This window comes from Nyctibius grandis, chromosome Z, assembly GCF_013368605.1.
Source record: "Nyctibius grandis isolate bNycGra1 chromosome Z, bNycGra1.pri, whole genome shotgun sequence".
NCBI classification, from domain to species: Eukaryota; Metazoa; Chordata; class Aves; order Nyctibiiformes; family Nyctibiidae; genus Nyctibius; species Nyctibius grandis.
The window spans coordinates 91,196,637-91,220,836 of NC_090695.1; the positions used below are offsets into that span (position 1 = coordinate 91,196,637).

Here is a 24,200-nt window from a genome sequence, read left to right on the forward strand (position 1 = left end):
TGGCATTCTGGTTTTCTGCTCATGTTGGCTTCTTGTAAATCCCAAAATACTTTTTGCTGGGGACCTGCCACTCTGGAATGATTTCTCTCCATTTCTGGTGAGTTCTTTCTCTTTTCACCGTTCCCTTTTTCTATCTTGACTATTTACATGAAAAACCCCTGCATTAATCAGATGCACCGAAGATGTGCTGGTTGCCTTCATTCTGGATTTTTCTCTCCGTCCAGGGTCTTCTTCCCTGAACTGTTGTGTTTCTGTGGCTGTCTCTTCATGGATCTCGGGTCACTGAATGATTTAGAGGACACTTGGATAATCAGGAGCAATACAGTCTCCAGTATATCTAATTCTGTGTAGTTTGTTCTCTCCTAAACTCAGGTGTTCATGTTGGTTGTTCATCTAGTCTAATGCTTGTACCTTCCAATATTTCTTTCCTCTTTATACACCTTGAATTGTAAAAATGCCATCCAGATATATCCAAATGAATTCTTAATCTTCCTGTCAAAATATTAGGAAAGTATGGTGCATTGCACAAACAAATTCTGCTAGAGGTCTTTTAGCCCTTTTTTTCTCCATCTCCATTACTGGATGTTGGTGTTCGGGAGTCTCCTGTATGTCAGTTCTTGCTTCCCTAATATAATCCTAAGAAAAATAAAAAATGCCCTGAAATTGTTTGTTCTCTAAAGTCATGGAGGCAATACTAAGTATTTTACGAACTCCATTGCTGATTTGCAGAATTAGGTTTGTCCTGTCACTTTTATATATCCATTTTGCAGAAGCCCCTTCTGATGAGTGCTCCTCTGGCAGTTCCATTTCAGATTCGTGAGTAGCAGGCAGGTCTATGGGCATAATTTCCAGTTTATTTTTGGTTTGTTTGTTTAACATATCTTTTTTCAGTACATCATTTTCCTATCACTAGTGACTGAAGATTTCCTGAAGTGAAAGGTTTCACTAATAATTGCCTACGTGTTGACTTCCAATAGTAAGAGGCCAAAATTATACACACTTTATAAAGAACTGTCTCTTTAAAAGTCAGGTCTTATTTCAGACAGATTGCTGGTGGCTCCAATTTCATGTTCAGGCTTCTTTGGCATTTCATTGGGAGGCTAGGGTGAAACTCCTTTCTATATATATATTTTACTCTAAGCCCCTGCTAATAAGTTATTCCAATAGATTTTCTTTAATGGATTTTCATCTTCTTATAGTCTCCGTCTGGTATTTTTCATTACTGTTTTCAACTGTTTACTAAATGTAATTCTCAGTTCTTATGATTTAAACAAAATAAAGAGTGTGGGTGTATAAACCTTTCATAAGCTATTGTCACAAACCAGTTGTATTATACAGTAGTGCATAAAGTAGGTCATAGTTTGTTTGCTGTTATGCTGAAACAACCAAGTCTCAAAGCAGAACGTCAGTCCTGATTCTGTATTAGTGCATGAAGATGAGGGAAAATTGCCTCTGTTATCCAAAATAGATGGTAAAGATGTTTGAACTTAATGCATACATAAATAGGACAAAGGCCTCAGATGTCTAACAGGAGCTTTGCCAATCTGTCAAAAACATTCAAAGCCACTGCTTCCTCTAGCCATCATCTGTGCCTCAACATTGCAATACATACGTGATAAACTGTGTCAAATGAGCTGCATTTCCAAGGAACGTGGCAGACAAATAGTTAACTTTATTATAGTAGGAGTAGCAAGTCAAAAGTAACAGTTAACAGTTGTGCTAACCCTCACCTCACTTCCAAGGAAATTAATCAGTCTCCACTAGTGCTTATTACTGTAGTGATGGTTCTGGTGTCCTATGATTTAGAACATGCATGTGACCGATGCATAGTTTAATCAGGTTTGCTCTGTATTAAAAAAAAAGAGTAATGAGACTGAAACACACTGCTAACAAATTCAACTGTCCTGACAGTACAAACCATATGACTATATAGATAGAAACCATAATACTGGAGATAAGTGAGATGTGAGGTTGTTTTTTTTTTAACTTAACACTGTCATAGCACTTAGGGGCCTCAGTTGCTCTGTCTTAGGACTTAAAACAGGAGCTGATGTTCTAGAACTGTACGAAATGCTGTGATCATGCTATCAATGATCATGATTGTGTTACTTCTATTTAAATCTTATGTTGCGCCTCCTTAAATTAGCGTTTATGCATTCTCTGTAGATAATTTTCACACATTCTGTCACACAAACATCTTGGGAGTTAAGGTGTTTGTAATTTTCATGGGAGCTGAATCCAGCCTCCTGTGAGAACGGTTTTCTTGGCACTGCCCTGAGACTGGCAGCAGTGCACAGTTGCAAGCGCCACTGCATAACTGGCATCCTCGGGCAGTTTGTTCTGCCCGGTTATGTCCACACGCCTTTCCCCAGCATGCAGGAAATCTCTGTAAAGAAAAAGAGATGGTCTCCATTGCAGTAAAATCACAGTTCTGAGGTAGGAATCTGCCAGCATAACTGCACACAGCAACTAGGGACATAGAGGGATAAAATGGGAACTGTGCTGTTAAAGTTCAACTTTTATTATAGAAATATGTCTTTCTCTTGCTCTGTTGAACGAATGATAAGACTTCTAAGACGGAAGTGGTTAAAATTCAGCATATGAGTGGCATGGTTGTAAGCTAGTTGTTCATATTAACATTTACACTATTCATTGCTTTTAGATATGTGTTGTCTGAAAGAAATGGGCTGGATTATCAGCTTGTGTAAGTTGTTCTAAACTTCATGGGAGCTATGCTAATATAAAAACTAAACATCATCCTTAGGCATTTCAAAATATTTTAAGCAAGTTAGCTCAGCTGAGGTGTTACAGCCTGAAAAATACATTTTTTCCAATGGAAATTTCTAGTGAAAGGACTTAGCCAGGTAGCTGCTTTCCCCATCTTTCCAGCTTATCTGAATCCTGAGGACATCTTACTTTTCTGTCTGCATAGGAAGCAAGTACATGTCGAAAACTATTTAAATAACTGCCTGAAATTCAGATTCATGCTGACAACCTGTGCTTCCTGGTTAGTGTGATGTGATTTGAAATTGTTATGCTTAAATAACACAGGTTATGATAAGACATGGATGCTCCTGACTAAAAGCACTGCTAACAGCTACCTAAAACACCTGCTCATTTTAATGTGAAACAGTGTGCATGAGCCCTGGAGTTTTTGAACTTGTTGCAATTTTAATGAAATATTTGCAAAGGCCAGCCGCATCACATCAAGGAATATTGATAAAATTCCACGCAATAGTTAGTATTTTGTATATGGGACATTCATAGTCACATGGGATATTTAATCCACTCTGATTTTTCTCCTTACCAGCTGTACAAACAAATGCCCTAAAATCCAGGAGGGTCTGGTGCCAGCAAGGCACTGGGCATGTATTGCCTTGACTGTTGTAGAACATAGGGCGTATACTGCCACTGTAGTCATATTTTGGGTTTCTAAGGTATCCTCCGTGTTCCTCATCATCATACGTCACTTTTCCTCTGTTTTCTATGAGCTGAGAGCTTCCAGGTTGGTAGCACGTTGAGCACCTTAAATTAGCACATGGGCCTGTTGCAGCCCAGTATTCTGGGTACATACCAAGAGGATTTTGTTTGCTGGTTTTCAGTTGCATGCCTTGGAAGGGTAACTAAGCTCTCCCAAAACTGTATGTACAAAACAGGATTTTTTGGGCTTATTTGGGCTTCTTTGCCTCTAATATAACTTTTATATATAAACCTCCCAACAAACTTGTTTGTTTGATGTGAAAGGTGTACAGTATAGATGCATCTGCTGAAGTGTAGGGAGTAGAAAAACAGATTTTTTGTAAGTTAAAAGGCATTTTGTAAAATATTAAAATATTAAGAACAGAATATGACAGCTGAAATCACAGAAGTAGACTGAGGAACCAGACTGTTGTATCACCAGAAGAAAAACATTAGGTTAATCTGTATTACAGCACTCTGAAAGAGTACAGAGCTTTGAAAACAGCTTTCACTGGGGGGTGGGACATTTTACTTTTATGTAGAGCTTTTGTTCATTTGGAATTGTTTACTTCAGCAAGCAACCCTGTGCTCTTTGTTTGACTGATTTTTGCCATTTGGCAGACCCTTTGCAATCACATGGATAACATTCTTCTTTCCACTGAGACATAGAAAAACTATTCTTTATTGACCTTGCTTGTTGTCCTAAATGACAAAAATATATTTATATACTTGGTGAACTGTATGACTTCATCACTGACTTTTAATTGAAAATTCTTCAAAGCAAAAACCTCAAAGAGCTGCTTTAATTTTTTTTTGAACAATCCAATAACTTTTTACTAGCAAACAACTCTGCCCTCAGCTACACATGCACAGCTCCCACAGATGGCACAGAAAACTGTGTACAAGTATCCGAATTCTGAAGCTGTGTTAAAACAAAAAAATGCCATGCATAGAAGAAATAGGTCTTTTGGGTTGGGTAGGGGATTTTTATTTTTTATTGAACAACAGAGTATTTGCTGTGGAAGTATGGATGTTTACTTTTTTTGCTTCTGTGGATGTTTTGGAAAGTTAAGTAATGTTTTATTTTGTATGGTTGCAGTGGGAAGCAAATCAGAAGACACAGAAGAACATACACAACACCATTCAACAACTCAATTTTAGTTTTCTCACCAATATCACAAAACACAAAGCTCATGGACTGAACTTCGTGGTACTGATTTAGAAACACTCTTAGCGTTACAGTTTTACGTGTGAGGTGGTATAAATCAAAGGGAGATTATGTAAGGACCCAGCATGCTAAAACAAAATTCATTCCTAGTATAAGTGAGCACAATTCTGTTAAAACAGATGGGATTGTGCACATTTACCCAAAAATTTTGAGTCTGTGTTTATCTTGTGTTCCTGAATGCTCACTTGCAAGCTTTTCTGACAGGGACAAAACTCTGGATGAAATAAATGGGGTTACACCCACATGTAGGCAAATGTTAAAACTAAGGCAAAAATCTTCATTTAGTATAAACTGGAGTAGCTTCCCTGACTTCTGCAGAGCTGTGGCAATTTACACAAATCCAGGCTCTGTTCATAACGGTCTCATTTTCAGAAACACTGTGCCTCTGGAATTCCAACTGAAGGCAATGAAAGCTAGGGTTGCTCTGCATTTCTGCAGGGGAAAAAAGTCAAAGGCCCTTTTGTTACCCCTTAGCACATGTGCTGAGAAAGTGTAAAATTAAGATCACAGTGACAGCATTTTCAGCGATCTGGTGTATGTATACTTACTTACATAAAGTGCAAGCAGAATGAAAATCAGATTGGGCCCCCTGCTAAAGAGCCCTCATTATTTTTTTAACTCAGTCTTGTCAAGCATAGTCCTATTTAGGCCTTTATAATTTCACAATTAGAGAAGATATTTGCAGTTCTATACTAATTCCATACAAGCCAAACAAAGGTCTAGCTGTTTTGAACGAAAGCATGACAAAACACGGATACCCTCTAGCTCTTGCTATGGTTCAACATGGATTTCTTCCCTCACTTACACAGACTTTGCCTTCACTGTTATACCAGTACCCACCCCTCATTTTTTTCCTGGTTGGTGATGCTGGTTGTTGACCAGATCAGGAAAATCAAACCATTTGAAGTAAAAACTCTCAACCTGCATTCTTCCACCCCAGCTGTATGATCCTATCCCCTCCTTTTCACAAGCACTAGCAATTGAGCCAGGACAGGAAACTGCTGAGCCAACTGGAAAAAAAAATACCACTTGTAGTGTTTGTTAAAGAGTTTGGCTGCTCAGCTCCTTGACTGGCTCACCCTGGGTCTGATAGGTGCCAGAGCTAAGGGTAAATCTGGGAATGTAGCCAAAGGTGGAAGAATGTGGCCCTAGCCTCTAGGAGCCAGTTTCCTTTAGTTTAACGTAGCTTATATTGCAGAATTGCACCCACGATATCACCACAGGACAATGCTGTCCGTAGCACCATTAGTTTACTGTAATGGAAAATTTTTAGGTGGATTTTAACACCAAGTTAACAAAAACATTGTAAGTAAATAGTAAAGCCTTTATTCTTGTTAAGAACAGCATTTTGAAAATAAAACATTTGCCCATGCTTTACAACCTTTGTAGTTTTGTATACTTATGTACAGTCATCATGGTACACATTGATTGTCTTGAAAATCCTTTAAAGATGTACTTAACAAGATACCAGTATGCAACAATCAGCGGAAAAAAGGGTACGTTATAAAACACACATTAATACATTTAATAAATATATATTATCTATCAAAAATGAGCTTTAGCTCTTATCAATTAATAAAAAGCACCTGCTTTGTAATCCTGTAAGTTGGTAGAATAGTCCAAATTTATTATTATAAAAGCTACAGTGCTCCCTTTGGTTAGACCCAAGGCATCAAGCTCAAACAAAGCCAACCAAGATGCCTCTGTTTAGACTAAAACCAGAAACATCTAGCTATAGTACTTCATGCACCTTGTTTATAGAAACAACTGTATGTTTTGAGAGTGTTCTTCTGAAGATGCTACATATTTTCTGGCAAGTGTCAAGACACCCTCAACTCATCTGAAAGCAGAACAGGATCTGTAAAGTATGGCTTTGAACTTTTTTTCCAGCCATTGATCAAAAGCCAGTTATTATAAAACTCGTTTCAGTAATAGTTTTTTCAGATGCTTTATGATTTCATTTTTCTGCATGGAAACACCATGAGCACATAACCATCAAGGGACAACATAGTAGCTTTTATAGTATAAAAGCTAATTATAATTAACTGAACTGCGAAAGGCTTGTGCTTACTTATTGTGTTGTTCAGATGCTCTACATTCTAGGTAACTTTCATAAAAGGCAAAAGTAAACAATTTGTTTACTGTAACAAAAATATAAGTTAACATAAAGGTGCCTTTCTTCAATTACAGTTTTATTTGGGGCATTTTACATCACAGACTAGTGACTTACAAAAAAAAAAGTTGCTTATTACTAATTGTGTAAAGTTGGAAAATAAAGACCCTCCTAATCTACAGCCACACCTTCACCACCACAAATTAAACCCAATCCTGCTAATTTTTAATATTTTGTGAATAGCCCACATGACTAACCCAATGAGACTAGTCACGTGCGTAGCAGTTTGTAGGATCTGGCCACGTCTTTGCATAAGGCCTCAAATTCCAAACAACTTCATCAGGAGCAGGATTGGGAACTCTATTTATCAATTCAGTCACATCTAGAAAAAGAAAAAAATGTTTCTTAAGATAACTATATCTTGTACAGATTTTGTCCAAGGTCTGTAAAATGTGTATTATAATTCATCAATCATCTTGGCTGTAGCTTGATAAACTTTTAAAAAGAAAGCTGTTCTACCATTTATGCCATGGTCATCTTATATGTTTTTACATTCCAGGTTTACGAGGTTTTTTTTAAAACTGGTTCTTAAAAGCAAAATTCTGCAGGCAAGTGATGGTAATAGGTTTTTTATTGTTCCAAATGATGCATCATCTTCTGCGTAACTATCATTATCTTAAATACTATCTTACTTGATCAAAGCTTTGCTTAAAACAAGCAGAATGTTTTTCTAAGTCGCTGGATAGCATGCAATACCCACCCCTACCCTACTTAGTTACTAAGGCCATCTAGTTACTTACAAAATAAAATTAGTAATCCCTAAAACAAGCACATGCTTCCTTTGCCTCGAGGAGGGAAGGGCAGGGGGGAGCTAACATACTCCTTTACTCATGCATGACAGAAAAACATTGCTTCTGGAAGAGAAGGGCTTTGAAATAAAACCCCATAAGATGATCATGGCAAGAATGGCAATATATAATTTTTTCCATATACATACATATCTGTGTGCAACACTTAGGGACTGGTCTTGCAGCCTCTGTACCTGCATGTAGACCTACTGGTGTCGATGGGACGACTCGTGGGAGTACAAGTCTGCAGGACTAGGTTCCTAATTCAGTAGAAATGGAGGTACATGAAGAATCAGGAAGACTCTTGAAAAATAAAAAGCTTGTCTTTCTTCTGCAGTATACAGCAAGTAACTTCTTTCTGTGAAGCTACTAAGCTATTCATTTATTTGTACATTACTTTTTTTTTAGTTTGAAAATATATATTTTTATTACAGCATATGCAAAGTTTAATTGTTATACGTTTCCTATGCCTTCAAGTAAAAATAATTAGCTTTTAGTATTGAGGAAAGCTAAGATTAACATTGGCCAAACAGTGAGGATACAATGATGTTTTCAATGTCCGATATGTATTAAATGTTAAATAAAGGAATGATTGCTTAAACGTAATGAAAAACCATGGCACAAAGAATGGGCAATGGGAACCTTTTAAATAACCTGGAGAAAACAAAGATAAAAAGCTTTGAGAGAGTCTGCCTTATATCAACTCAAAAAAGTGGAGGGGAGGAGCAGGGAAGAAACCACCTTAAAAACCCAAAAACAACAACAAACCACCTCCAGCACGGAGACTCTACTAGCTAGGCACTAAAATGCACAACCACATTTAAATGCACAAACAACTGCAGTCAAGGGGACTACCCATATGAACAGGGGTTAGAAAGGGAGGTCTTGACCCTATCTGCTGCTGAGTTTCTCCTCAAAGGCGGTCAGTGCTTCTCAGCCGCCACCGCTCTCCTGCTTGACGAGCTCAGCCCAACAGAACAGGCCGGCTTGGGCACTACAGTGGGTTGCCTTTAATCCACCATCACAACCAACTCCTTCTGCCAAACTCCAGTCACGTTCTCTCCCCAGCTAAGTCTTCGCAAAAGTACGTCCCTCCAAAGTTTCACTTAATGGCTTCGTCTGTAGGAGACATGAGAGCACGCGGCTCTTTGCTCACACCCAGGGCTGAGGCTGGAATAACGGGGAATTGATCCCACGCGGCCGAGGAGAGCTGCCTCGGGGCTGGACCTACGCTTTTTCTCTCTGCCTCAAGAAGCTCCATAACTCGTGTGAAACATGCATAGACCTTCCATCCTTCCAGAGCTGCATTTCCTACACCAGCTTTTTAAAGAGAAGAGTATCAGCCGACAGTGTAATGGTAATTTAGTTGCCACAGAGTGATGATGCTTGACTACACGTGATGCTACGTGACTGTACAGCACAGCTAGATAATGAAGAAAACAAGGTACTTTTCATGACATTTGAAATGAAGGGGAAAGGAGCAAAATGGAAAGAAATCCTGCATGTTTTCACACTGTAGTGGCAATCTCATGTGGCAACATGAATTAAGTTTAGGTGAGAGGAGGATATTTTGCAAGCAACTGGCAACCGACAAAAAGAGGCTTGCCTTGCACACTGGTTACAGACAAGAAAATATCTGACATTTCAGAATACAATATCCCCCTCTTCCAATTTAAGGTGTGCCTACTTCTATTTTAAGTTAGATTCAGCTTCAGTTTTACAATTTTGTTTTTGCAATTATCAGTTCAATGGTGTTCACATTTAGACAAAATCCTCTGCAGGATTTCGAAAGCTCCTGGATGTTTTGTTGCTTTGTTCTGGTACTGTTATGGATTCCTCCCTCAAAGACACACTGACAGGGAACAACGTCTGCAACAAGGATTCTTATTCTCTACAGCCTACAGCCTTTCACCAGAGGTGTCGTCCGGTGTAACTTGGCGGAGCAGTTGGTATCTGGAAATAAGGATAATAAACCCATAACTGAGAGATCTAGTCTGTTCAAAAATCAGTGTTATCATGTATATGACAGCTTTCCAGACAGTACTTCCAGAGCAAAGTGATACAAAGAAACTCATCTTCCACCCATACATTTACCTCTCTCAAAAAACCATGACTATATATACACACATTAATCTCTCATTTTACTATCTGATGTTCTCCATTAAGCTTTGTATCCACCTCAAAACAAAGCAAAACAAACCAAAAAAAAACCACCCCAAACCACATTCTTTAGCTTCTCATCCTTAAACTGCCTTTTCCCTGAGCTGCATATTCTGGTATCAGAAAACAGAGGCATAGATGAATCCAAGCATCAGGCATAGATGAATCCAAACATCAGCAGGATGCTATTCGTTACTGACAGCGAAGCACAAGCCTTTTAATTTTATTAAAGTTGTTATGTTTCCCACTGTCTTACCCACACAGGAGAATCCTTGTATCTAGACCCTCTTGTTCACTAGAATCAACCAAAACTTATTTAAAAACAGAGAGACCTGCAATCAGTTCACGTTATTTGGTTTTAAACGTAGACGTTGAGTTATGAAATCAGCTCATGATTCAAAATAAAACCCAACTAACATGAGTATAAACTGGCTCATGGGTAGATTTTTAAGCAGCATGTAGGTATGCGTGAAAAATATGGGGATGAAAATTCTTCTTTTTCAACAGTATGCCTGCTATATGAAATGTCTTCAAGTGCAAATGACACATCATGTGAAAAACATTTAGAAAGTCTGTTTGGCATCAGATCACTAAGCCATTCTTATAAGAACCAGGCTGCAGAAAACCAGGTCTATCAAAGAATGGCATGCCAAACTATTGTCTAAGAAAGAAAAATCAATGCTATTAACATTAAAATATTCTATATTCCTCTTTTATGAATCCCTTTCCCAGAGCCGTACACACCTGTTACTTACAAAGAATTACATACGTTTTACAAGAGAATGGAAGATATGCAAGAGACCACCACTATCTGCAACAATGATTGTTATTTAAAGTAATGCACTGGCCTGTAAACATTTGTGTGACTCACATCAGCTTGGAAAAAAAAGCAGGTTAGAAATTGTGTCACTTAATAGTTACATTAAATACCTTAACACAAATTTAATTTGAAAGGGCCATATAATATGTAGTCTCACCAAAGAACTCGGTTCACTCAAACTACACTTCAAAATCTGAACAGCCAAGTAAAGAAATGCAAAATACTCTGTAATTACATCTTTTCTAGAGGGAAGGGAAGCGTTACATGCATACTTGCTGCCCGAATTTTCATTTATAGCTTTCCCCCCTGCTGTGAATAAGCTAAAAGCAGTTTTTGCAATTAGTAGTAGTTGTATAGATCAGTGCATATCAAAGATTTCTTAAATCATCACATTTTGATACTTACAGTCCCACCATTTAGCACAACTGCCATCTCAGTTGGCTGATAAACATTGCTTCTAAAAGGAGCACTAGGTCGGCTTCCCAAACTGCCGTTTCGAAATCCTGCCGTCCTTAGCGCTGTGTTTAGAAAAGAGAGATCGTTCTTAGGAATACAATTAGTTCTGTGCATCTCCTTTGCAATCATAAAAGTATCTTGCTTCCAGATTAGTTATTGGGAACTTCTTTGCCACTGATTTTAACTTTCACGCTGCCATACCAGTTTTCACATGCTTTTGAACAGCAGTTTTTCTTATATAGTTGGGGATGGATCTCAGAACATTTTACATAAAATTAACTGTTTGCTGTGGAATGGGAAAAAATTTATTGGACCCAAATTTTTGAAGTTTGCTTAGTCTCATTTCAATAGGAGCTAAATGTCTTCAATCACCGAACCTTTGATGTGTCTTGTGCAATGTATTTTGCGAAGTGCACTGGTCTGGATACTGCTGGGTTAAGTAAAATGATATTACATTTTGCTTTCTATCAAATTCAGAGGACAGAGATCCAAAACATTGCTCGAGCCAGTAAGCATGCTCACAAACCCCCTGAGCATTACTTCAGCATGACTAGCGTGTAAGGATTTTCCAGATGGTTCAGATTATATTTACTCTGAGAAACTAGAAATGTGAAGTAAATATTGCTTTCGAATCGCTTAAACATGGCAAATGACTGAAGCAAAAGAGAAGATACTGATTGTCCTTCTGAATGTTTATACCAGAAATACTTCAGTCTCTCCATTAATTTTTGCACAAGTTTGGATTCAAGATGTACATTCTGAATGAGAGCATGCACAGTTCAGGATATGCTGCTTTCTCTCCAAACCACTCTGGGGATTGGCACAAACTCTCTTTTTACTTTGGGGGTAAATAACGTGCACTGAATTCAGCTGTGGCCAGGGAACAGAGCTCATTTATGCCTCGTTCAGGCACCTGGGGCAAGAATTTCTCTTAGATAAAATTGCAATTCTACACTATGGCTGAAATCGTGAATGAGCTTAAGTTTACAAGAATTTCAGCATAGACTTTAACGAAGCCAAGATTTAATATAGTTGCACTGTGTGAAACAAGATTTAAACGGATCTCGCTGCCATACGCTGTCCTCTGTCCACTGCTAGTCCTCTCTTTGGGAGTCATGCACAGAGATGAACAACAGTATTGATTTAGCACAGATCTTTAGAAATCGAGCCCTGCAAAAGCTCAGTTGTTGACTTCAGGCAGACACAGACCCTCACTCACTCTATATTTTAAAATTAGATATTTTTGCAGAACAATGGGAGAACAAAAGATGAAAATGCCTATACTAGAATGATGTATTTTTTATTTTATATTTAACGATCTCAGAGTCAGTAGTATTCTTTCTTTGTAGTTTGGCTTCTTATTGTGTGTTAAACACAAATGATTGCACTGGTATTTGCTAGTACACATAAAAAAAATCTCTTTATAATGCATACTATCATTAAAATATTTACACAAAATATTTACACAAAATTTCTATGGTCATTCTAAAGAGCCAGTAAATTAAATTTCATATTGCTAAATTTTCCTTCCCTATTGTTGCAAGAAGTCTAAAATTCTTTTAACATGAGAATCAGAGACAGAGCTTGTGGACAAAATACTCATTTTGGAATTTTTTCCTCATACCAGTTATAGCATTTTGCCTTGTACTTTTTCCATTACTATGAAATACATCTATTTGCGTAGAGGATGTATAGGTAAAAAAAGTGCCAAGGAGATTTGAGCAAAGTCATGTCAAAGCCTCCTTTTAACACATATTTTAAATTTTGTTAACTTTGTTTTAAGGCATTGGCTCTGGGGGTGACTTGTAGTACTAAAAGTTGTTAAATGCAATTCAGTGAGTACCAGAGCTGCTTAGGCTTGGGCTTCTTGACAGCTGTAGCATTCTGCATTTCGTATCCAGATTTTTCATGTATAAGGGAAATGCTCTTTGCCGTACCCTACCAGTACGCATTGCACTTCCAGAGAGCACCGAGAACTCATTCAAGTTGCCTTTTTCAGGGTTTCTAAATACTGTACTAACATTTTTACAAGACAGAGGTATGAAAATAACTCTTTTAAGTAGGTATTTCAACTTATCTGTTAAAATCCCAGATTAGTATGTTGTTTAAATGATGTTTAAATAACTGACTTTAAAATAGTTTTGCTTTATTAATGCTTAATGATATTCCTGGAATACAGCAGCTCTTGTTGGTATGTATAACTTGGAGCTACAAACTAGGGGAACATATGCTTGTTTGAACCTATAAAGGTTGTGCAGATTCTTAAAATGCTGCTTAAAATCTTAAAAAAAAAAAAAAAGAAAAAGCAATATTACTAAATTACTTTATACAATGATGGAAATAACAAGAATTAATGGCAAATATGTTTATCCAAGCATGTTTTCTATTTAAAGCTAACTACTCACTAAAACAAATATTGCAGTGAGGGAACTAAGAGGTGTTTTCTGGTTATCATGTCTTCCCAAATTTTACAACTAGTAGATCTTATATTCTTAAACATCATTTTAAAGTATAAAGGAAGGGTACTTTCTTCCATTAATTTCTGAACTCTTAATGATGAATTGTTGAATTGAGGTTAATTAAATGAATACAAGAAAAGAACATTCTCTACGTACCTGCAGAGAGCCAATTGCTAATAGATTCCAGGTGCTCAGCCACTGAGGAGCATCAGTACAGTGATCTCACTTACATTAACACTTCAGCAGCCATAGTATAGGTCTTGACTATTATACCTCTATATAATCTACCATACTAGTAAGTTTTGTCTCCAAACCCTGTTGTTGTTAAGTCTTTACTTAAAGAACCACTGCAAAGGAATAATGAATCTGTTTTGATTTATTAAAAATGTATGTATCCTTCTGGCACATGCCACAGGAATAGGAATGACATGCATTTATTATGATAAATCTTAATAAGGGCATTAGATAAAGAAATCTATTTTGTATTGTACTGCGTAAGATTCAGATAGATTAAAACAGAACCTATCACTATAATAGATACTATAATGATTTTATAGCTATCATACGTCTATCCGTTTCACTAAACCCCTTAATCACTGAATGATTAGCTCAAAAAGGAGCTTCCAGTTCTTTTTTAAAACATATGCATGAATGGAAATAATACAGAGTGGAAGATCAGTTTTGTTCTTAGATCTGCCTTAGTCAGAAATAGCTCCACCGAAGTCACTGCAGTTACCTTACTATGAAATTAATGTAATGAGGGATGGAGGACAGTTAAAAAAAAAAAAAAAAAAAAAAAAAAAAGATGAGTGCTTTTACAGTCCATCGTGAAGCTGCCTCTGCTGCTCTGGAACATTAGGAATAAACAGCCATTCTTTTATCCATGCTTTTTGTTTGTTTGACCACTGTGCTTGGTATACACTCACAGGACCTTAACTCCTTTCTGTTCAAAGCTTTCACACTAGGAAACCTTTAAAGTTCCTGCTAAAACACTTGGAGGCAAAATGCCTTCCTGACCTGACACTGTGGCAAACGAGTGCTGTCTTCTTCCATGCCTGGTCTATATCCAGAGGAAACATCAAACCCAGAGGAAATCAAAGATACATAAAAATTAATAGGAAGGTGAAGTGCCTGGAAAACATGCCTCAAGCCTTCTTTTGAGGGCTGCCAAAGCCATGTGGCAACTATTGGCTGGGATACCAAAGTCCTCTTCTCAATTACAGTGAATAGAAAGCAGTGTGACTAGTACTGAAATCCTTTATCCAGCTGTGGGACGGCACCAGACCACAACCCGCACTACAGAACACCATCGGGCTCGTGCTTCCCCTCACCAGTCAGATAAGCATCCCTGTGTATTTTCTGATATGGGTTAAACGTTCAGCAATGGTTTGGATCTCTTAAGCCAACAGTTGTTGCTGGCCCTTTCAGTAATCAATCAAAAACATTTTCATCGCAGATTTTAACGATGTGTCATCACACAGTGTTCTGTGTCACCAAAGAGCTATGACAAGGAAAGCAACCATTACCTGGAAACCTCCACCTATGCATCCTCTGTTCAGACGTTAAAGCTGTCAGAACAAAGACTGCCTTTGAACTTGTCTATACGCCACTTTGCATTTTTTCCCCCACAGTGTCACAAAGTGGCACTAAATCCCATTTTAATGGAAATATAATTAATAATAATTATTTTGCTGCTCAAGAGGCTGAGCATTTTGTAACATAGAGCACTTACTTGATTTTTTTATTGGTTTTTTTAAAAAAATATTTCATATTAAATGTTATTAACTAATAATGACAAAAAAATATCATTTAAGCTATTTTAAAAGAGAGGCTATTTTTTTCCACGGTGAATTTTTTTGGCTTTCAGTGTTGGTTTTGCATTTGAAATTGTTTGGTTTTTCAATGAAAAAACAACATGCAGAAGAATCATTTTAACCAAAGGCATATTTTCTGTATTGCATTTTTTTCATTTTTCCCCCGAACTAGGTGATATCTTAACGAAAACTGTAAAAGGGAACAATATGCAGTGTGAAAAATACAGCATTTGTAATGACCGTTGTTTTGAGCACCTGAAAAATGTCTCATAGAGATGATTTTCTTGGCTACTACAGAAAGATATAGTCCTCTACAGTAAATTCTTACCTGCATTATGCTCATCCATTGAAAATGCTTTATTTTCCATGTAGCTCCGAGGAAGCTGTATATCTTCCTCAAAAGCAGTTTCACGCATCCTTGGCTGTGAAGTATCAAAATAATTGGGAGTATTTTCCTGCTGTGATGGAAGGATGGTACAGTGGACCTCTGGGATGGCATGAAAAATAACAAACACCCAACCACTGGACACCAGTGCAATAGCAAGAGTGGGATCACTCCAGTTGTCTCTTCTCTTTAGCTCAGCATTACCAAAGAGGTACATAGTCATCCAGGCTACCCAAATCAGAATGGAAATAAAAAGCGTTATAATGAGGCATACTCCGTTTTTCTTCCATTTCTTAAACTTTCCACAGAGAGTGAAAAGAGAAAATCCCATGGTAAACACCATCAGGAACATAACGTAAATCAAAGCCATAGCAAAATCCATTGGTTCGTAGCTGCAGGCCAACTTGTTATCTCTGACAATTGTCAGTATTAACCACTCGGTTGCAATAATGACCTGAACAAGCGTCAGGCAGATTGCCACACCAGCTAGATGCCAGCCAGATGGACTCTTCCCATGTCGAACTAGTCTACGAAGTCTCCAGGCTTGAGCCAGCAAGCACGAGAAGCACAAAGCAAAGATAACTCCCCATAGAAATCTTCGAGTAGAACACACCATTTCATCTTCTTGTATGATGAATGCAAACGTCAGCCCAAACAGTCCGAGAGTCCCAAAAAGGAAGAGGAAGTGCATTCCCAGGGGGCTCTTCTTCTCCTTGTCCTTGATGAAGGGCAGCCTCACCAGCAAAATCAGCATCAGCAATACCGTCGTCAGCACGCCTGCCCCCGCAACTGCCTCCACAACTATCCCCCAAATGGCATCCAGGTCGCACAGGTAAACGTACTGAGGGAGGAGATCCAGTCCGCACCCTCTAGACGTACTTGAGTTTTCAGAAGAGCCATAGCTGATCACGAAGAGGAGGAAGAAACCAATGGCTGGGTAGGTTTTCATTTTTCTGTCTGAGACAACAAAATATTTGTTGGTTTAGCTACAGTTCACTCTGGAGGATTTCACAGCAATTGGAAGGACAGCTTGTTTCAATAGCCCATGTTTACTGGGTTTTTTTTTCACTGGATTTGCAGCTGGCACAGCCTACCCCTTGTCCCCTTTGCTGCCCTCCCAGAAAGCTCCTTTTGCCTGTTGTACTCAGAATGCAAACTGACTCATTTCTGTGTTTGCACAGATCGAAAACAATATTGCCAAACACTGCCCCTGCAAATACCCTAGAACACAACCAGAAGAAATTATGTATACTGTTGCAAAATAATACATTACCTACAGTACTTTATTGTTCAAATTCAGGTGCTTAAAGCATGTGTAAATTGCTCTGGGCAAGTGTAAGTTGTATCAGAACTAGACTGTTTCACAGCCTTGCTCCTTTTACTGGAATAAAGGCAGAGTCAAAACCACTTTTCTTTTTAAGGATACAGCAGTCCCAGGAAAATAAACATTGTGCTTTTTTTTTAAAGGTAAATCTTGTTTTCATGCTCAGTCAGTAGGCAGTTACCATATTCACTCCTTTCATCCTCTTCCAACATCCAGGTATTAGGTTGCATTTGCAAATGGGAATGGCTGGCTAGAGAAATCTCATATTGTGTAACAATGGTGCACACATGCAGTGTCATCAATCAACTAATCAAAAATGAATGACTCACTGTGCTTCTTAGCAAGTCGAAAGCCATTCAAAGGAAACAAACAACAAAACCCAGAGCATCGCTTTCCCCAACCCAGAGAGTGAACAATGGTAAACTCTCTAGGAACACAACACATCCCACTCAACCATCAGGACCAAAAGCCTGGACAAATTCCTAGTTTTAGGAAGAAGACAGCTTAGGTGCTTTAAAAAGATATATGTTATGGCATTGGCTTTTATTAAGCAAAGTAGGGCAAAGGAGATTGTTAAAAATGTAACCTTTAAATGAACAATCTGTCCCAGCAACAGCTGCCCTAAAAGGGCAGTCTGAAGTAAACCCTACATGCACCAGATATGAAACCTGACGCTGTTAACCTTCGCTTGCATCGCCAGTGCTGCAGGTTCCAGCAGGATTATGTTCATTGATGCGAGCAACATGCCTAGGTGAAAATGTTCAGAGTAAGACTTCCATTTGTATGGTATGACCATATGGAAGAAAAGCACCACATAAACAGGCAATAAAGTTAGTCACGTAGCTCATGTGACGTGTTTACGATACAAAGCGAGAAGCTGGGAAACTGTTGGGAGCTCTTTTGTAAGTTAGACAAACAGCCCTAAAGGATTACCCATCTAAAGATATTTCATAAATCAGAAATGCATTTAATGAAAACATCGAAAACTTTCACGAGAGCTGAAAATGGTTTAACGTAAGGGTGCAATGTTGTTGTACTGAACACACTCAGTCATAACCAACACCAAAACTATTTATGTAGACAGTCCGAAACTGTACAGAGTCTCTTACAGTGGAGAACTATCGGTTTCCTTCCTGTGCATTACAGTCCTGTAATGATCAAAGTTAAATCTTCAGGATCTCAATCTTCAAACTAACATTCATTCCCCTTTCACTGAGTAATGACCAATGCCCATTTTCGGCCTCTGCCACGAGACAGATGATGGAAATTATGCTGTTTCCTATTAGCGGCACCAAGACAGCAAATGTGCTAATATAAATGCGTAATGACTTTATGGTCTTCGTTCATACAACAGACAAAAAAAGCTTATTACAAAGGTTCATCTCAGAAGTGGAAGCTGTGACAAATAATGTGATCTTGGATTGGACAAACAGGAAAACGGTGATTGATGATCTTTGCCTGCCCATAGAAATTACAGTATCCTTGCGCTGCTGAAAGGGCTACAGTGTTCTAATGATGCAATGACCTGCAACTAATGACTAATGATTTTTTTTTTCTCCCTAGCTGTAATTTTCTTTATGGTGGCTTGGTAGAATATTTACTTGTTTATACCTGATTTGTATAACAGGTTTCTCAATGACTCTGTCACAACATGTTAAGAACACTGACTTTACAGACAGAAAACTAATCATCAGTGAAATATATTCATTTTTTGTATTGAATATGGTTATACTCACTGAATCTCTGTGCCCTACGAGTACATAATTAACTAGAAGAAAACATTCTGAAAGTAATTTTGCAATTCCTTCTATGCACAGGCGGTTCCTACTTCAACTAGTGCATTTACTCTTTAGAATATCCAAAATGCCCTAAAAAGTGTGAAATGGTCAGTGCCTGCTGACACAAAGGGAGGAAATCCACTAGGATCTACTAAGGCAATACTGCAAACCACTGGTACCAATTTCAAGAAGCAGGAGGTCATGTGGAAAATAATTCAAAATTCATTCTAAATGCCTCCCAAACTGGAAACAATAAACAGCCCTTAAGTGAGGATCATATTAATTTTCCACTCTCCTATCACTCACAAATTATGATATGCCTGTACTAAACTGGTTTCAATACTAGCTTTGTTTATTAGCTACTCTCCAAAGACCTGGGGGGTAATGAACTAAGTACAAGTATCTCCAGTTCTAAAATATTTTCCAGTTTTCTGGTTACTTTTATTCATGTCATGTAACCCTCATGTGATTGAGCTATTCTAGGACAGTCTGTTTCCATGGAGATTGTGCTGCATGGGTAAGCAGTCATGTTGTCAGCCCATCATTTGTTTCCTCTTCCTATTTGGAAGTGTTTGGGAGGGGGGAAAGGAGGGTTAATGAATTTTGAGTATGAAGAAGTAGTTTCTTTTGGAAGGGGAAATTAAGCTGTGAAAAAATATATTGAGAATTCAGACAAAATGCATAGTCAGAAATGCTGAGATGTTCAACTCAAGAGGCGTTTTCGCAAGTTACTTCCATTTGTGAAATTACTTTTGGGAGAGCTCATGGAAATAAACAGTGGTTCCCTTAGAAATGTCCTGGATAGCTATAGTATTGACCAAGAAATCACTAGGACAGCTGACGGGTATTCTTGGCGTGAAATCATATTCCTACCAAATGTCAGTAAGTCTCGCTGAACAGTAGATCCCGTCCACACCAAAGCTTGCAAGCAGGGCTTGACCTCTCCAAAGGAGGAATCTTTTCCTCATTACTGCTATCAATACAGCCATGTTTGCAACCTGTTTACTATGATTTCTGCCAGACCATGTAAAAACTGGCAACGCTAATAACCAACCCCTGTGACGCTCCCAGCCAAAATCCTCTTCCTAGGACTGATACTCAGCACTGAACTCAGACCATTGCAGAAAGAAGGGAAAACACTGTATTACAACAGAGAAGTTTGGCAAGGGAATACCATAGCTTTAGCTGAAACCATGGATTCAATAAATATAAGGGAAAACAAGAAAGTCGTTTTGACAGAAAAGTTGTTTTGGAAAAGAGAAGAGGTGTATCAATATGGGTTTGTTGTTAAAATAGTGTCTTCCTCAAGCCTGTGCTGTGGGTAGAACGACAGTCCTGTGTCTCTCAAGATTTTGTAGTAAAATCTTCTGTCTGCACATTATCCCCAGTAGTTACCTAAACCAATAACTGCATAGGAATAGTATTTTTACATCTTTATGTCTAGATTAGCTCCTAGCAAAGTTATGCAACCTCACGGTAGTAACAATAACGCTCTATTTGACTGGCACTTCCCTTCTACTATTACCAGAGAGCTACAGCAATAGCAATACAGAAATGTCACAGAAACATTCCAGCACAGACAGAGTAGGTGGCACCGATATATCCCCCGCATAGCTGAATGGAACTGTTCATACAGAAGGCAATCAACTTGAAACTTTTTTTTTTTTGTCATTCCCAGGTCCCCCTCCAAAATTATATTTCACTACAAGTACTTAAGCCAACATAACTGAACCCAGAGCAATCACGAGCACTTAAAATGAATCAATAAGCCTTACACATTTCAGGCAAAAGCAGCAAACAATTAGCAGCACAGCTTGCAAATCCAGTTCTCAATTTTTGTTTCAAAATCTGCTCTCAATGACAACAGTAATAACTCCACTGTTTTCAACAGAGTGAGGTCCCCTACATTAGCTGGTGTAGAATCACTACAGATAGGGCAGACACAAAGCTGCCCCAGTGGGTACAAAGTACAATTACAAGCAACTAAGCAGAAACAGAAAATCTCACAGTTGTCACCAAAAAGTTGTCATGGTTAAAAATCAATGAGGCTTTCAACAGCTGAAGTCTTCTGACCAAAGACTGCAAATATCTCTTATCTGGTCAAAAGGATACTGCTGCATGCTGTTAGAGAACATATATAAAAAAAACCCTGTAACCATGCGAAGATTTAAGGTTAGACTATTCATGGATAGATGTATTATCTGTTCCCCTTTTTAGAGTCCTAACGTTAATCAACTGATACAGGAAGATGCATCCAATCACAAAGAAGGAAAACAATCTAGTGAATAAAAGCAACAGTAGCACAAATAGTAACCTGCTCTGCCACACATAGTCAGAGGACTGGTTCACCGTACAATTTCTGAAAGAAAACCGCCCCCACCATGAAGTGTTGTGGAGAGATGCCAGTGAGTGAGGAATTAATCACAACACAGGATCTCCACCAGCTCCTTTTGATCAGATCTGAAGCTTCAGGACAGATAACAGAGCAGCAACAGCCAAGCCGAGATCTGAGTACTGAAGAGATGTATTTCCAGAATAGTAATTAATAGTGCAATTGTGCTTTGTATGCAAAAACACAGCAGTGATTTAGACATCCCCTGCCTTAGAATAATACACAACATGCTATGTACGGCCTCACAATTACAGAAAGCAAGACCCCACTCCAAAAGGGACACACAGAAGGAGTACAGTTTTCATTCAGAAACACTTTGCAATTCTGAATATAGTATGAAATGATCTTTCTAATGTTCTAGGTGCTCACTGTTCCCTTTGGTCAGATTCTGTATATCGCCTGTGCCTAGATACTTCTGACTATAATTAATGCCTGATGTTCATTATAATACTGATAGCAATCAATGATAGCAATCAATGTTTTCCTTTTCTTTGCTAATTCTCAGACTGTTTCTATTCATGTCACAGCCTCACGACAGATGGGCTTCCTTCACCTGATTTCTTCTGATGCAGCAAGAGAACACCTCAACACCGATACCCACTGCTGGTAAGTAACAAGCATTATCACCGACAGACACCGAGTACTATAGCGATAATAACCAACCTAGGTGTCTAGGTTCAGCACACAGGAAATCCTGTTAGCCTTGGGATAAACATTAGGTCAGGTGTAAACAAAGGGTTCACATAAGTGCTAAATCCTATCGCTATTTTGGCTTTGGGGAGAGGTAATACAGAGACAGGGCTTTTTATTAACTAGAGAGAAAACTGTTAACGCTGCGCAGCCCTTCTGCGGGGCTGCACTGCACCCAGCGCTGCGCACCCGCACCCCGCCGGGGGCCCCCACCGGCCCCGGGGCCGGACCGCAGCAGCGAGGGGCCAACACACGGCTCTTCCCCCTCGGCCACATCCCGTTACCGCCGCCCTTGAGCTCCCGCTGGGGAGCGAGCCGGAGAGCAGCGCGGAGGTGCCGGCTTTGCTGCAACTGCCCCGCGCCCGAGCGCGGGTGCGCAGCCGAGCAGCCGCCTCCTCGCCGCTCTCCCCTTAATCTGCTGCAGCCTCCTCCCGTACGATGTCTGTTCCGCTCCAGCCCCCTCTCTTTTGTCCCTGCGCTCATTTCCCTCTTCGGTTTCTTTCTCCAGTGCCTCGCTCCCCCGCCTGTCCCCGCTCCTCGTCCCCATCCACTCTCCCAACTCCGCTGCCCTCTCGCCAGCCGCCTTCCCCGCTCCCCGCCGCAGGGCGCAGCTCCCTGCTCCAGCCCCCCCGTCCTGCCCTATATCCCGTCTAATCCCCCTCCCGGACTCCTGTACCCAGCCTGTTGTCTGCTCCCGGCCACCGGGCTAATGCTGCGGGCAGAGCACGGAGCAGAGCCGGGCGAGCGGCTCCGTTGTGCCCCCCGCGCCCGCAGCGCTGTCCCGGGGGCGCCGCGGGACCGGGAGCCAGTCCCCGTGCCCCCCGCCCGCACACTCACCCGCTGGCTGCTGCGGCCGGGGCGCGGGGCAGCTCTGTCCGCCAGCCCGCCGCAAGTCACATCCCGGCACCGGCGGCGCGGCGGCGGCTCCGCGGCGGGGAGCGAGCGCAGCGCCGAGCCCCCCGGCGGCGGCTCATGGAGCGTCTGGCCCCGGTGCGCGGCGTGCGGAGCGGTGCGGTGCTGTGCGGAACGCTGCCCTGCCCGCCCCGCTCTGCGCCCGCCGCCCCGCTGCGCTACGGCCCCGCGGCCAGCCCCCTCCCACCGCCCCGCCCCGGCACGGCTCGGCGGGGCCGGGCTCGTCACGGCGCGGCTCGGCTCGGCACGGCGCGGTGCGGTGCGGCCGGGCGTACCCCGGGACCAGCGCACGCCCCTGGCACCCCCGGGGAGAGGGGCATCGGCCCGGCGAGGGGCTGCGCGCACGGACACACACCCCCCCCTAGAGCCGCGTGTGCCCCGCGGCACGTATCGCCTCTGCGACCGTTGGCGTGCGCACTCGGACACTCGCGAGCTCCGACAGGGTGACGCGGGCGCAGGACACGCGAAGGCGCGAGCAGGCACGCGCGCAGCCGGGCGTTCCGCGTGCTCCTGTGCCGCGCGAGCGAGCGCGAGAGGAACGCGGGCCGCGGGGACGAGCGAACACCCCCGGGCCCGTCAGCGGCGCGCGCCTACGGCCGGCGCGGGGATCGCAGAGGTGGGAGGTTTGCAGCCCTGTGACGGGGGGGTTTTGCCATGGGCTGGATACGTCCACCAAGTGTGCCCCAGATGCATGCGTCCAGCCCGCCGCTACCTTAGACAGAAGCTAAACGTTTGGAAGAGAAAAAAGTTAAGTGTATCTTTATTCTGCAAGTGACATTGTACAGTCTGCTTACGCAGCAAAATTTGGGAGCAGGCCCTGTGAGCGCAGGAGGCCCTGCAAAGGCGATGCTGGGAACGTTCGGTGTCTGCCTCCCACCTCCCCATGTGCAGCTAATCTCCTGTTTTCCAGCTTCTCCACAGTTCAATTCTGAGACAGTTGTAGCCCTTATGCACAGGACAGGGCTGCCTACGAAATTCAGGAGTTATCTGTAGCAGGGAAAGGACAGGCAGCTTCAGCCTGTGAAGTTCATGAACAGCAGAAACTTGCTTGTGTTTTCAGTGGGGTAGAGTACGTTTGTGTGACACCTCTGTGACTGGCAGCCACGCGGTATCGTGCATCCATGGCTTTATGTTTTCGCTTAAACCGCTAACGAGAAACTGGGCAGCTGCAGTTGACATGGTGTTATCGTCGGGGGACTGACGCCTGTCCTTCCTGAGCACGGGCAGCACACCGCCCTTCTTGCCGGGTTTCCGTATCCAGAGCCTTCCGAAGGGAAACGTCTGCTCTGAAACGTGCATTCCTCAGCACAGAGGAACTGTAACCTTTAAAGAGACTCATCCTAACCTGCGTGGGTTTATTTA

General features: G+C 40.9%; 2 protein-coding genes across 5 annotated transcripts in view; one reads left to right on the plus strand and one right to left on the minus strand.

Moving 5' to 3' along the window:
* Positions 1 to 4,688, plus strand: part of IQCK (IQ motif containing K) — a 39,676-nt gene extending 34,988 nt beyond the window's left edge. Inside the window, exon 9 of the mRNA XM_068423951.1 lies at positions 4,559 to 4,688. Coding sequence (XP_068280052.1) covers positions 4,559 to 4,620 — 62 coding nt within the window. The 3' untranslated portion in view covers positions 4,621 to 4,688. The remainder of the gene's footprint in view (positions 1 to 4,558) is intronic.
* On the minus strand, positions 1,653 to 22,974 carry GPRC5B (G protein-coupled receptor class C group 5 member B). Of its 4 annotated transcripts, none has more exons than XM_068423948.1 (4): positions 22,764 to 22,974; positions 15,686 to 16,695; positions 11,034 to 11,146; positions 1,653 to 2,386 (listed from the first exon to the last, which is right to left on the minus strand). In XM_068423948.1, exons 2-4 carry the CDS (start codon positions 16,689 to 16,691, stop codon positions 2,186 to 2,188), a joined length of 1,320 nt encoding a protein of 439 aa, XP_068280049.1. In that variant the 5' UTR covers positions 16,692 to 16,695; positions 22,764 to 22,974; the 3' UTR covers positions 1,653 to 2,185. The 4 variants fall into 4 exon arrangements, with proteins under 4 accessions (XP_068280049.1, XP_068280048.1, XP_068280051.1 ...); XM_068423947.1 differs by having other exon boundaries at positions 15,686 to 16,699; XM_068423950.1 differs by lacking the exon at positions 1,653 to 2,386 and adding an exon at positions 5,991 to 7,182 and having other exon boundaries at positions 15,686 to 16,699; positions 22,764 to 22,973.
* Between the last annotated feature and the right edge of the window lie 1,226 nt (positions 22,975 to 24,200).

Bases quoted from the DNA above. Each gene is read 5' to 3' on its own strand.
- GPRC5B (XM_068423948.1), bottom strand. From the start codon at position 16,691: ATGAAAACCTACCCAGCCATTGGTTTCTTCCTCCTCTTCGTGATCAGC. The intron at 11,147-15,685 runs GTAAGAATTTAC...TTCTAAACACAG, and splicing joins AATGGATGAGCATAATGCAG to CGCTAAGGACGGCAGGATTT. The intron at 2,387-11,033 runs GTAAGTATCAAA...TTTTCTTTACAG, and splicing joins TTGTGCTAAATGGTGGGACT to AGATTTCCTGCATGCTGGGG.